Raw genomic sequence first — 14,484 nt, forward strand, 5'->3', positions numbered from 1 at the left:
GTATCAGTAAAGTTTAGAGAGAAAAAGGTATTTTGTAAGGAGGAAAATGATGTGTGAAATACAAGAGAATGAATAAGAAATTTTGTGTAGGGTCAAAAGTGGAAGTGGTTAATAATAGTGATGAAATGAAGAGATAGCGTGAATATTGTGAAGGATGGTGGATAATGGTTTGATGATAGGGTGTTTGGGTCGGAGTGGTATGTGAAGTGAGAGTCATGGAAAGTGGATTGATGAAGAGAGAAGAGGTGAAAGCTGTATGTAAGATAAGATGTGGCAAGGCAGCTGGGGTGGATGGTATTGCAGTTGAATTTGTTAAGAAAGATGACTGTGTTGTTAATTGGTAAGTTGGGATTTTCAATGTATGTTTGAATCATGATGGGATGCCTGAGGATTGGTGGAATGCCTTTATAGTGCCATTGTATACAGACAAGAGGGATAAAGGTAATTGTTCAAACAAAAGAGGTGTAAGATTGATTTGAATATACCTGTTAAATTGTGTGGGAGGGTAGTGATTGAAAGGATGAAGGCATGTACAGAGCATCAGACAGACAAGGAGCAATGTGGTTTCATAAGTGGTAGGATGTGTGGATCAGGTATTTGCTTTAAAGAATGTGTGAGAAATACTTAGAAAAACAGTTGATTTTTATGTAGCATTTATGGATCTGGAGTAGGCATATGATGGGGTTGATAGAAATGTATTGTAGAGGTCTTGAGAATATATGGTGTGGGAGAAAAGCTGCTAGAAGCAGCGAGGAGTTCTTATCAAGGTTGTAAGGCATGTGCACGAGTAGGAAGAGAGGAGAGTGAATGGGTCCAAGTGAAGGTTGGTGTGTAGCAGGGGTGTGTGATATCAATGTGGCTCTTTAATTTGTTTATGGATAGTGGTGGTGAGGGAGGTAAATGTGAGAGTCTTGGAGAGGGGGGGAAGTATTGCAATCTGGAGTAGGCATATGATAGGGTTGATAGAAATGTATTGAAAGGAATGAGAGAACCTGGGAAATGAGCCATTTGTTTTCTGATGATACAGCACTGGTAGCATATTCTGGTGAGAAAGTGAAGAAGTTGGCAGCTGAGTGGAAAGTTGTGTGAAAGGAGAAAGGTGATAGTAAATGTGAATAAAAGCAATGATATTAGGTTTAGCAGAGTTGAGGGAGAGGTTAGTTAGGAGGATGAGTTGGAATGGAGAAAAGTTGAAGGAAGTGGACATGGTAGGGAAGCAGAAGTGACCAATAGGGTAAGATAGGGAGTGAAGATTCTGGTAGTGCTGAAGAATTTGTGTAAAGAGAGATAGTTATCTTAGAGGGTAAAAATGTGTACGTTTGAGGGGATGGTAGTATCGACAATATCATATGGATGCAAGGCATGGGCTATAGATAATGCTGTGTGGAGTAGGGGGGTTGTATTGAAAATGAAATGATTGAAGATGGTATGTGTTGTGAGGTGGTTTGATTTGGTAAGTGATGAAGGGGTTCGAGAGGGTAAGAGAGGGGTTTGGTTATAAAGAGAGTGTGGTTGAGGGAGCTGAGAAGTGTGCTGAAATGGTTTGGAACATATGGAGAGAATAAGTGAGGAAAGGGTGACAAAGAGAAGTGGCTGCAACAAGAAGAATGGGGAAACTAAATTTGAGATAGAAGGATAGAGTGAAAAAGATATTAAGCAATAGGGGCCTGAACATACAAGAGAGTGAAAGGCGTGCACGGGATATAACGAATTAAGTTATGTATTATTCATAGGTCGCTACCTCACTAACGCTGGAGACAGCAACAAAGCAAAATAAATAAATAAAATAAACATTATTCATAGGTTGATGTGCTGTCAGTGGACTGAACCAGTGCATTTGAAGTGTCTGGGATAAACCATGGAAAGGTCTGTGTGGCCTTTTTGTGGATAGGGAGTTGTGGTTTTGGTGCATTACACATGGTAGCTAGAGAATGGATGTGAGTGAATTTGGCCTTTCTTCATCTGTTCCTGGTACTGCCTTGCTAGTGCAGGAAATGGTGATCAAGTATGAAAAAAATAGATTTGTAGTTTTCAAATTACAAAGTTATGAGTTTGTTGAGTTTATGTTTTAAGTTGTTTGGGAGAGTAGTAATGGACAGTGTGAAGGTATGTACCAAGCATTGGGTTGGGGAGGAACAGTGTAGTTTCAGAAGTGATAGAGGATGTGTGGATCAGGTGTTTGCTTTAAAGGATGTGTGTGAGAAATACTTGAAACAGAAGGATTGGTATGTGTCATTTATGATATGTAGAAAGTATATGATGTAGAGTTGATGGAGATGCTTTATGGAAGGTTTGAATAATGTACAGTATAGAATGAAAGTTGCTGGAAGCAGTAGAAAGTTTTTATCAAGGGTGTAAAGCATGTGTATGTGTAGGAAGAGAGGAAAGTGAGTGGTTCCAGGTGAAGGTTGGTTTTTGTTCAGGATGTGTGAAGTCACTACGGCTTTTTGATTTGTTAATGGATGGGGTGGAAAGAGGGTTAAATACAAGAGGCAAGAGAGGGGTGGGTATGCAGTCTGTAGGGGATAAGGGGGCCTAGTGAGTCGGTTGTTTGCTGATAATACAGCATGGGTGGCAGATTTGGGTGAGTAACTGTAGAAGTTGGTGACTGATTCTGGGAGAGCATGTGAAAGGAAAATGACTGTGAATGTGAGTAAAAGCAAGGTTATTAGGTTTAGCAGGGTAGGGGGGATAGATTAGTTTGGATGTGAGTTTGAATGGAGAAAATTTCTATGGAATGAAGTGTTTTAGATACCCAGGAATGGACCTGGCAGCAATTTGAACTATGGAAGTGGAAGTGAGTCATAGGGTGAATGAGGGGATGAAGGTTCTGAGAGCATTGAGTATGTGGAGTGAGAGATCATTATCTGGGAAGGCATAAATGAGCATGTTTTGAGGTATATCAGTCCCAACAAAGTTGTATGGATGCAAGACATGTCCATAGATGAAGATGTACAGAGGATGGAAGTATTGGAAAGAAAATGTTCGAAGACAGTATATGGTGTGAGATGATTTGATTTTAGTATTGAAGGGTAAGAAAGATTTGTGTGTGTGTGTGTGTGTGGTAATAAAAAGTGTTATTGAGAAGGGTGAAGAGCATTTACTGAAATTATTTGGACTTATAGAGAGATGAGTGAGGAGAGGGTGATAGATGATATATGTATCAGAAGTGGAGGGGATAAGAAGGGGGAGACCAAATTGTTGATGGAAAGATGGAGTGGAAAAGATTTTGAGTGATCAGAGTCTGACCATGCAAGAGGGTAAAAGGTGTGCATAGGGTGGAGTGAATTGGAATGATGTGGTATACAGGGGTTGATGTGCTGTCAAGACAACTGAACCAGAGCTTGTGAAGTGGCTGGGGGAAACCATGGAAAGGTCTGTTAGGCCTGGTTATGGATAGGGGTCCGTGTTTTTGGTGCATTGCACATGACAGCTAGGGAATGGATGTGAGCGAATACGGCTTTTCTCTGTCTTTTCCTTGTGCTACCTTGCTAATGCTGGAAATGACGATCAAGCATGGAAAAAATATATAATTAGCGGTAATGAAAGGGCTGTGATTAGGGTATTCAGTTGCTTTTGCTGTTCCTCCAAAGAAAAAAGGATTTTCAGCACCTTCCTCTAACAGACATTATTATGCTAATGTTCCAAATGACCTAACTCTCCCCATGATTTAGCAGACAGGATAGCTTTATTTGCACTGCAGTAGTTCAAAATCTGTTCCACCTAGAATTCTAGCTGTACTTAGGAATTGCATCATCTGATTGAAATGTCATGTATGACATTACACAACAATGATGCCATCCTGCACATGTTTCATATCACTTTTATTCATCTGGCCATATACTTTCACACAAGCACTGATTCCATTATAAATGCTTTGAAAAGCATTATATGTCTTTAGTACAAATAACAGAATTAGAAGTTCCAAAAGTCCTCACCAATAAACTATATCAGATGCATATGTCAGTATATGAATACTGATTGTGAAATCATTTCCTATAGAGCTTTCTAGACTCCTCCTTAAAGGCAAAAATCTGATTCACATAGCATTTTCCATACTTAGATTATCCTTGTTCTTCTTATGCAAGGATTTCAGTAATCCTTATAGCACTTCCAGTCACAGTTTTACCATACACTTTGATGCATATGATGATAGTATCTCCTGATGCATATGATGATAGTATCTCCTATTCTATGAAGCTTTTTTTGCTCCAAGTTGATAAAGATCTTGTTTATTTGCTGTTGTTATACCTTTTTGAAATAGAGGAATAGTATTATTTTCGTTTCTTCCATATCATTGTTGGAGTGATTTCCTTTTGTTATTTTTTTTCATATTATTTGGAAATGGTACTGAACATGTAATCTGATGAAAATGATCTTCCAGCAGAGTACCCCCACCGACATTTGGTAATCCTGCAGGAGGCTACACAGGTCATGTTCTGCCCTACAAGGAATATGAGTGAGTTCCATTTTCTTTCTTAGTTCAGTTGTACTTTATTTCTTATTTTCATGGAGGCTTGATGGATTGAGTATTTTTTTATTATATCTTTCATTTTGATATGAATTTTTGAAGTACTGAAGATATAATTTCTTAGTTCTTATGTGAAATAAAACTGTTGATAATGTCTTTTAAGGACACCAATCAATGCCCCATATGCTTTATCACACTATATTGATAAGAAAGGAAGCTCAAGCAGTCTTGTATACCTCATTCTTAATGCATGTCTCTGCAGGGTTCTCCTTTAATTACTTTTGCACTCTAGTGCTGCATCTTCATGTTTGGTCTCATTTTTAGCCTCATTGTTTATTAGATCTTGCTCACTTCATCTAACCATTTCACTGATACTGTCCGCAGTGGAGGCAAGCATGTTAGGTTGTTTTTGTCAGTCTAGTAGCATAGTAGGCTATTGACAGCAGCTGCCCAGGGTGTTACTAGTGGCATGGCTCAGAAGCATTAAAGTGGTACCTGGAACCATCTTACACCCTCCGTGTTAGGATTGTTGATCTTATCTGCCTCATCAAAACAGGATGGGTAGGCTAGTCCTGCCATCTTCTTACAAGTACCATACACCTAATCACATCTTACTTATTTTACACCTAATCACATCTTACTTATTTTCTTCACATAAGTTTTCTAGCCATCATATAGCTTAACAAACTTATGGCCCCTCGTCTCTGGCATCATGGAGTGCAGAGAATCTCCTGGTTCCCACCTGACTATGCTGCTAATGAGAGGGGGTGCTCAGGCAGTACTAGCTCTTTCTGCGACCTTTCCCTTTCTAATAGATCTGCCTTTTTTTTTTTTTTTTATATAAAATTTACCAACATTTAGGTTTTTATGGTAACCTCTCCTCTGTTGACCACCATTTTCCTATTACTTATTTCACTATTACTTACTTACTTCTGTTTGAGACCCAGTTGTCAGATGATGTTCTCACTAGCCCCATTTTCATATTCATCCATAATCTTCACTCATGATTCCAATTCAAAGGTAGTGTCTTTGCTTATTCCAACATCAGCACACCTGTGGCATGCCTCGAGGACCTTGAGTCCTCAAAATTTGGTTATTTGGTTCAGGGACTGTCTTTACACCACCAGTTTTCCTTTGTTTCATCTGGTGCTCTCCTAATACTACAAATTTTGTAAATTCAGCTATTGAAACTTTTGTTGCAAGTCTGTGACATCCTCTCACCCACAAGCCAAGATCTTCTACTCAGGGGATTTCAGTGTTCACCATGGGGAATGGTTGAACTTCCCCAAACAGATGATTGGGGAATCGAAGCCCTCACATTCTCTGATCTCAGTGATCCAGAGCATATTATCACCTACCTCACGCATATTCCTGACCACAGTGACCATTCTCCTAATATTCTGGATCTATTTTCATCTCTTATCCTTCATGCTGTTGCTACATAATTTTACCCCAAGTAGTTCATCTGACCACACTCTCATAAATGTATCTGTTTTTATGGTATATTCACCTCCAGCAGACCCTTCTAAATGTAAATATTGACACCTCATCAAAGCTGACTGAAATAACGAATGAAAATTCTTGTCTGACTTTCTTTGGGTGAATTACTGTCTCTTATGTGGTGATGCTTCTGTCTGCTCTGAACACATAGCAGAGGTTATTGTTGTGGGTATAGAAGAATTTATCCTCTTTTCCTCCAAGACACCCTTTTTTCCATTCTATGATTCAACTGTTCCTTTTCTAAGGCCATTCAAGCAAGGGGATTAGGGATATTGGGCTTGGAAAACTTCTCATTCTTCTTGACTCCCACTCAGCATTTATCATAGTATAGTTGTCTCTCCCATAGATAAAGCAACTCTCTTTGGTTCTCATTTCTTCTCTAACTTCACCTTGGATAGCTTTAACATTCCTATGCCTCTGATGCTCCTCTTACTAATATTGTGGCCCTCCCAGTAATTTCTTTTTGTACTGTTCAAAAAGTGCTTTTCTCTTTGTACACAAACAAGGCTTTTGGACTCGATGGCATCCATCCCCATGTACTGATAAAGTGTGCCTCCAAACTTGTATGTGTGTTTGATTGTTTGTTCTGTTTCTGTTTTAAGAACCAGAACTTTTCCTTCTTGGAAGCATGTGTTGGTACATCACTCCTCAAGAAGGGTGACCATTCTAACCTCTCTTAACTATTGTCCATTTGCTTTGATATCTGATATTTCCAAAGTGTTTGAATTCCTCCTCAACTCCCATATCCTCAGACATCTTGAATCACACAGTCTTCTTTCTTTTCACCAGTTTGGTTTCTTTAAGGCAAAATCCACTAATGTCTGTTCATCATCTCTGAAAGATTTTGGGAAATCTTATGTAGTTGTCCTTGATATGTCCAAAGCTTTTGACAGGGTGTGGCAGTGGGGTCTTATCTCAAATCACCTTTCTTTTGGCTTCCCTCCCTCACTTTGCTCCTTCATATCTAGCTTCCTGTGAGGCTGATCAATCTCTGTGGTTGTTGATAAATCAGCTGCTCCCCCTTTCTCCATCTGCAGTGGTGTCCCTCAAGGTACTGTCCTGTCAACTACACTTTTTTCCTTTTTTTTCTGTGATTTCCTTTCTTCTCGAAATAACCATATTTACTAATAAACTGATTACTCAGCACTGCATATCTCTACACCCCTCAAGTCTGTTCCTTTCCTCACTCAATCATCATCTCATGTCGACACATCTTCCTCAGTGAACTCTTGCTTGGATGGGATATCTCAGTCGGGTAGACGAAATTTGGTTGATTTTAATGCATCGAAGATGCAGCTTTTGCCCATTTCTTTTATTAAAAATTCCTCACAGCTTTCCCATCTCTTTTGGCTGATCTGTAATTCCACCTCTTGACTCGTTGAACGTACTTCATATTATTGTAACATCCATTCTGTCTTGGAAACCCCACATAACAGAAACAGCAAAGTCTGTTTCTAAGGAACTGGGAGTCTGGTTTACATATTGAAATTTCTTCTGAACAACTGCTAAGGTTATACAAAGGATTGATTTGTCCTTATGTGGAGTATTCCTCTCACACCTGGGGTAGATCTAGCTTGACATTGTTAAGTTGAAAGTGGTCTGACTTATCAGCTCTCTTAGACAAACTACAGAACGTAACCCAGTTGCAATACATTGCAGTGTTGGTTCACTTTCCCTTTTCTGTAAGTATTACTTTGATTTTTGACACCAAGAACTTGCTGCTTTTGTGTCTCCACTGCTTGCCAGACTACACAGTACTCATCAAGCTGCTGGTTGTTGGCAACTCAAGAGTGGGCTGGTTTGATAACTGATTTTTTCCCAATACCTCATAGTTTTGGGAGTATCCACCTCCTCATGTTTTCCCAATGAACATGACCTGGCACTTTTTAAAAGACAAGTTTTCCCACTTCCTCCAAAATCCCAATATACTTTTCTGTGTCTCTTCATATTCCCTTTCATTAACCTCATTATATCTCATTTAAGGTCAGGACTTTTGTCTGTGACTGGAGCTTCCTACATTAAGAAAAAATAATGCTTTCCAAAAAGGAGTTAGATTCTGTGGGTGTCCAGTACTCTATAGGCTGTTCATAGATGGTAACCCAAACAAGGGATAAGTCAATGGAGGTGTTATCATGATGAAGAGTTGCATTTCAAGTCCATGGAGCACATCATCTTTCCCACGAGTCAAGCACCCACATAAACATCAGATAATACGTACAGCATAAAAATGAGGCAAATTTTTGGTGAATTACCCTCTGAGGAGGAAAATTTGACCCAGTCTGATATATTCAGTATGCAGAGATGCCTTTTGTCGTGCGCATCTATGAATAGAATTAAAAAAAAATCCAGTTTTTTTCGCTGTCTCCCACATTTGCGAGGTAGCGCAAGGAAACAGATGAAAGAAATGGCCCAACCCACCCCCATACACATGTATATACATACACATCCACAAACACAAATATACATACCCATACATCTCAATGTACACATATATATACACACACAGACACATACATATATACACATGCACACAATTCACACTGTCTGCCTTTATTCATTCCCATTGCCACCTCGCCACTCATGGAATAACATCCCCCTCCCCCCTCATGTGTGCGAGGTAGCGCTAGGAAAAGACAACAAAGGCCCCATTCGTTCACACTCAGTCTCTAGCTGTCATGCAATAATGCCCGAAACCACAGCTCCCTTTCCACATCCAGGCCCCACAGAACTTTCCATGGTTTACCCCAGACGCTTCACATGCCCTTGTTCAGTCCATTGACAGCTTGTCGACCCCGGTATACCACATCGATCCAATTCACTCTATTCCTTGCCCGCCTTTCACCCTTCTGAATGTTCAGGCCCCGATCACTCAAAATCTTTTTCACTCCATCTTTCCACCTCCAATTTGGTCTCCCACTTCTCCTCGTTCCCTCCACCTCCGACACATATATCCTCTTGGTCAATCTTTCCTCACTCATTCTCTCCATGTGCCCAAACCATTTCACACCCTCTTCTGCTCTCTCAACCACGCTCTTTTTATTTCCACACATCTCTCTTACCCTTACATTACTTACTCGATCAGACCACCTCACACCACATATTGTCCTCAAACATCTCATTTCCAGCACATCCACCCTCCTGCGCACAACTTTATCCATAGCCCACGCCTCGCAACCATACAACATTGTTGGAACCACTATTCCTTCAAACATAGCCATTTTTGCTTTCGGTGCCAATGTTCTGGACTTCCACACATTCTTCAAGGCTCCCAGGATTTTCACCCCCTCCCCCACCCTATGGGGAGTGTTATATACACATATAACATAGAGGGGGAGGGTGCTGTCTTTTCTCTCCCAAGTATGTATGCTTGCTACATTCCACAATACCTTGTATCTCAATTTCTAAAACAAGAAACAGAGGAAAGAGTCAAGCTGGGAGTGCTCATCCTCTTCAAAGACTCAGACTGGGGTGTTTCTGTGTGGATGTAACCGAGATGAAAAAAAAAGGAGAGATAGTATGTTTGAGGAAAGAAACCTGGATGTTCTGGCTCTGAGTGAAACAAAGCTCAATGGTAAAGAGTAAGAGTGGTTTTGGAAAGTCTTGGGAATAAAGTCAGGGGTTGGTGAGAGGAGAAGAGCTAAGGAAGGAGTTGCTGGAGTACGTGATAGAGTGTGAGAAAGTGAATTCTAGATTGATTTGGGTAAAACTGAAAATGGATGGAGAGAGATGGGTAATGATTATTGATGCTTATATACCTGGTCATGAGAAGAAAGTTCATGAGAGGCAAGTGTTTTGGAAGCAGCTGAGTGAGCGTGTCAGCAGCTTTGATGCACGAGACCGGGTTTTAGTGATGTGTGATTTAAATGCAAAGGTGAGTAATGTGGCAGTTGGGGGTAGAATTGGTGTACATGGGGTATTCAGTGGTGTGAATGGAAATAATGAAGAGCTTGTGGATTTGTGTGCTGAGAAAAGACTGGTGATTGGGAATACCTGGTTTAAAAGAGTTGTACATAAGAGATGGTCACAGGGCATTATTGGATTACGTGTTAATTAATAGGCATGTAAAAGAGACTTTTGGATGCTGATGTGCTTAAGAGGGGCAGCTGGAGGGATGTCTGATCACTATCTTGTGGAGGTGAAGGTGAAGATGTGTTGAGGTTTTCAAAAAAGAAGAGAGAACATTGGGGAGAAGAGAGTGGTGAGAGTAAGTGAGCTGGGAAAGGAGACGTGTGAGGAAGTACCAGGAGAGATTGAGGGTAGAATGACAAAAGGTGAGAGTAAATTACGTGAGGAGAGTGGGTGAGGAATGGGATGTATTTAGAGAAGCAGTGATGGCATGTGCATAGGATGCATTTGGCATGAGAAATGTGGGAGGTGGGCTGATTAGAAAGGGTAATGAGTGGTGGGATGAAGAAGTAAAGTTGTTAATGAAAGAAAAGAGAGGCGTTTGGATAATACTTGCAAGAAAGAAGTTCAAATGACTGGGAAATGTATAGAAAAAAAGTGGCTGGAGGTCAAGAGAAAGGTGCAATGATTGAAAAAGAGGGCAAATGAGAGTTGGGGTTAGAGTATCATTAAACTTTAGGGAGAAATAAAAGATGTTTTGGAGGGAGGTAAATAACTTGTGTAAGACAAGAGAACAAATGGGATCATTGTCGAAGGGGGGGCAAGTGGGGAAGTAATAACAGGTAAAGATGAAGTGAGAAGATGGAGTGAGTATTTTGAAGGTTTGTGGAATGTCTTTAATGATAGAGTGGCAGATATAGGGAGTTTCGGTTGGGGTGGTTTGCGAAGTGAGGGGGTCAGGGAGAATGTTTTGGCTAAGAGAGAAGAGGTAGTGAAAGCTTTGTGGAAGATGAAATCCAGCAAGACGGTGGGTCTGGATGGTATTGCAGGAGAATTTAAGGAAGTGGGTGACTGTGTTGTTGATTGGTTGGTATGGATATTCATTGTATGAATGGATTATGCTCAAGTGCCAGAGGATTGGCGAAATGCATACATAGTGCCATTGTACAAAGGCAAAGGGGATAAAGGTGAGTGCTCAAACTACAGAGGCATAAGTTTGTTGAGTATTCCTGGGAAATTATATGGGAGAGTGGTGATTGAGAGGGTGAAGGCATGTGCAGAGCATCAGATTGGGGAAGAGCAGTATGTTTTCAGAAGTGGTAGAGGATGTGTAGATCAGGTGTTTGCTTTGAAGAATGTGTGAGAAATACTTAGAAAAACAGATGGATTTGTATGTAGCATCTATGGATCTGGAGAAGGCATATGACAGACTTGATAGAGATGTATTGTGAAAGGTCTTAAGAGTGTATGGTGTGGGAGGTAAGTTGCTAGAAGCAGTGAAAATTTTTTACCAAGGATTTAATGCATATGTATGAGTAGGAAGAGAGGAGAGTGATAGGTTGATTCCCATTGAATGTCAGTCTGTGACAGGGGTGTGTGATGTCACCATGGTTGCTTGATTTGCTTATGGAAGGAGTGGTTAGGGAGGTAAATGCAAGAGTTTTGGAGAGAGGAGCAATGATGGGGATGACAGAGCCTGGGAATTTAGCCAGTTGTTGTTCGCTGATGATACAACTCTGGTGGCTGATTCGAATGAGAAACTGCTGAAGTTGGTGACTGAGTTTGGAAAAGCATCTTAAAGGACAATGTTGAGAGTAAATGTGAATAGGAACAAGGTTATCAGCTTCAGTAGGTTTGAGAGACAAGTTAATTGGGATGTAAGTTTGAATAGAGAAAAACTGGAGGAAGTGAAGTGTTTTAGATATCTTTTAGTGAATGTAGCAGTGATTGGAACCATGGAAGTGGAAGTGAGTCACAGGGTGGGGGAGGGGGCGAAGGTTCTGGGAGCAACGAAGAACGTGTGGAGGGAAGGAACGTTATTTCGGAGAGCAATAATGGGTATGTCTGAAGTAATAGTAGTTCCAACAATACTATATGAGTGTGAGGCATGGGATATAGATAGGGATGCACAGAGGAGGGTGGATGTGTTGGAAATGAAATGTTTCAACAGATGCTTCACTGTTGTATTGTCAGCTTCTATGTCTCTGAGTTAACCAAAAATCTATCTTTGGCTAACAAGCACTCATTCTGTCTGCTTCATACTTTTGTGAGCCTTCCTTCAGCTAAGCCATAGATTTTCTTGGTTGGTCCATCTCTAACAATGTATATTATTATTTCTACAGTTTATTTAATTTCTTATATACTTTGTATAATCTTGGTCTGTTTCTCTACATCAGTCTTCATGCTCTGTGTCTTTTGATCAGCTGCTGAAATTGTTTCTTTTGCACCTCCCTGCCCAGTGATCTCAGGAGATAATGTGTGTTTTAGTCATTTCCTCTTAACTGAACAAGTGCTAGAAATGCTCCCTCCTCACCTCCCCATTCACTGTTGTCAGTAAATTCTGTTTTTTAGTCATTTCCTAAAACTGAATGGCCACTAGGATATCTAGAGAAGATGATTGGACAAAGCTTTTGCTTGCTGCAGGGATGGGATAGAGGGAAAAAAATCACTTCTGCATTGAAAGGCATACTTACACGTAGAAAATTTTTTTTTTAAGCTAAGTATGTTTAATTCTTAAAGAGAAAAAAATTTGATAATTTTTGTGCACCTAATCATGGATGAAGAATGTACAATTTATTTTGGATTCTTGGGGTTCCCATGTTAGGAAAGGTTAACTCTCAGTTCATAAGAAAAAGATATCTGGTTTTGATATTTTTGTGTACCTTTTTCAGAAAAACAACAATAGCAACAACAAAAATATATGATTTTTTTTTTTTTTTGCACAGAAGGTAAGAAATAGAAATAATTGCATGCTGAAATTATTAAGTTCATAGTTTTAGCAAAATAAATATGCATTTTATTCTCACATGCAGTGTATGGTTATCCCTTCATTAATATGTTGCCGGATTTCTCCATATGGACTGTTAGTCTTACACAGTTAGTATTCTTTTAAGAATACAAGGGATCTGGATACAATAAATTTATCAACAAACTTGTTACTTCTTATATGTGTACAGGAACCATGTGACAAATTTCAGTGCCACATTTCGCTTGGGTAAGATAGCTCTTGCAAATGCATAGCCGCCTCTAATTTTCTCAAACTCCAAACCACATCACACATTATTTCATTAATCATTCTCCCTTAATTCTCTATTTTTTATATGTATATTTTTATTCTATTGCAGAATGATAGATGATCCACTTACTCTTTTCAACAAACATTTGAGAGAAAAAGATGAACGAGCACGCAGATATCGCATGAGCAGATCCAGATCACCACGCTCCAGGTAATATTATTGATTTTCAGAGAATGGCTTGGTAGTTTTCACAAAATTGTATGTTTTTATATATTTATTTATTTACTTAATTTTTATACATGATCCTCCTTAAGTGAAACAGTAACTTGTCAAGTAATGAATTTGTGTCTGTTTTGTATACTGCATTTCTTTTATTTCTGGTGAGGTAGTTCATGCAGAATCCTTTATAAACATTTATTCCTGACTGTTTACATTTTCAAGTGTCAAGACCCAACTTGGTTACTTGAAGCTTTTGTATAAGTATTCTTGTTGATTTAGCTGTCACATAAGTAAAATATTTCTCATTTGCCTCATTATCCAATCTTTAACTGTTTTCCTCTTTTTTTTTATATAGGATTGGAAAAGGTGTATACAGCCTCTCACTTTACCTACCTGTGTTATAACTTGAATATAGCATGCTAAGTGAACACAGAACCTCTTCACAAACATATGTATTTCAATATTTTTCTCTTTTCAAACACTAGTTGATTTGTTAAGTAAGTAAGCTTAAAGTATTTGTTCACACCTCACCGCCACAGAATGTCTCCATCTATTTATCTGTATCTCTGATGCCTGTTCCCTTTGGAAACTCCCTCCAAGGGTTGGCCCTGCGCTGCAAAGAAGTTTTCATAACTGGTGAATTCCAGTGCTGCATCTTAGTCTTTAGTGCCTCATTCTTAAAAGGCCACTGGCAGAGGGCAACTCTAGCACAGTGTTCGTAGAGTCTCATACCTAATGTTTGTACTGACTACTACTACTACCAAAAGGCAGGCCTAGCATATAGCACATACTGCAAGAAAATATAGAGTCATGAAGACTAAGCAGTATGATGAAGTTTTGTCATGTGTTATATATAACAAAGAGAGAGTGTATATTTGTTGACAGAATGCCAGCAGTCCAGGAACAGAAATTCCTCTCATCCGAAATGCCTCTTGTTCTAAACTCTCTCTGCATTTGTTCATCTCTTACTTTTGTTTCCTGTACCCTCACGTAAACTACCCTGTACCCTCTTCACCTGCTTGTGAACTTCTGTATCTCCTACTTGGCTATAGCATTTTAAATGGTTTTAATTTTGTCTCTAAAGACTTCTTCAGACTGTATAATTCTTTCACACTGGATTCCTTATTATATCTGTTCTTTCAATTTTACCTGTATTGTGTAAGTTACCCATCTATGCTGCTATAATCGTACATATATATGTATGTAGGGGAG

The 14,484-nt window shown here is 39.5% G+C and overlaps 1 protein-coding gene across 8 annotated transcripts in view; it reads left to right on the plus strand.

Annotated features, from left to right (window-relative positions):
- snama (something that sticks like glue) overlaps positions 1–14,484 on the plus strand; it is a 301,283-nt gene that overhangs the window by 248,504 nt on the left and 38,295 nt on the right. For 5 of the 8 annotated variants that reach the window (XM_071664959.1, XM_071664964.1, XM_071664965.1 and 2 more), the window contains 2 exons: positions 4,385–4,459; positions 13,162–13,263. In XM_071664959.1, coding sequence (XP_071521060.1) covers positions 4,385–4,459; positions 13,162–13,263 — 177 coding nt within the window. The remainder of the gene's footprint in view (positions 1–4,384; positions 4,460–13,161; positions 13,264–14,484) is intronic. The other 3 variants (XM_071664963.1, XM_071664962.1, XM_071664967.1) reach the window with 1 other exon arrangement.

The sequence above is a fragment of the Panulirus ornatus genome, chromosome 9 (assembly GCF_036320965.1).
Source record: "Panulirus ornatus isolate Po-2019 chromosome 9, ASM3632096v1, whole genome shotgun sequence".
Classification (NCBI taxonomy): Eukaryota; Metazoa; Arthropoda; class Malacostraca; order Decapoda; family Palinuridae; genus Panulirus; species Panulirus ornatus.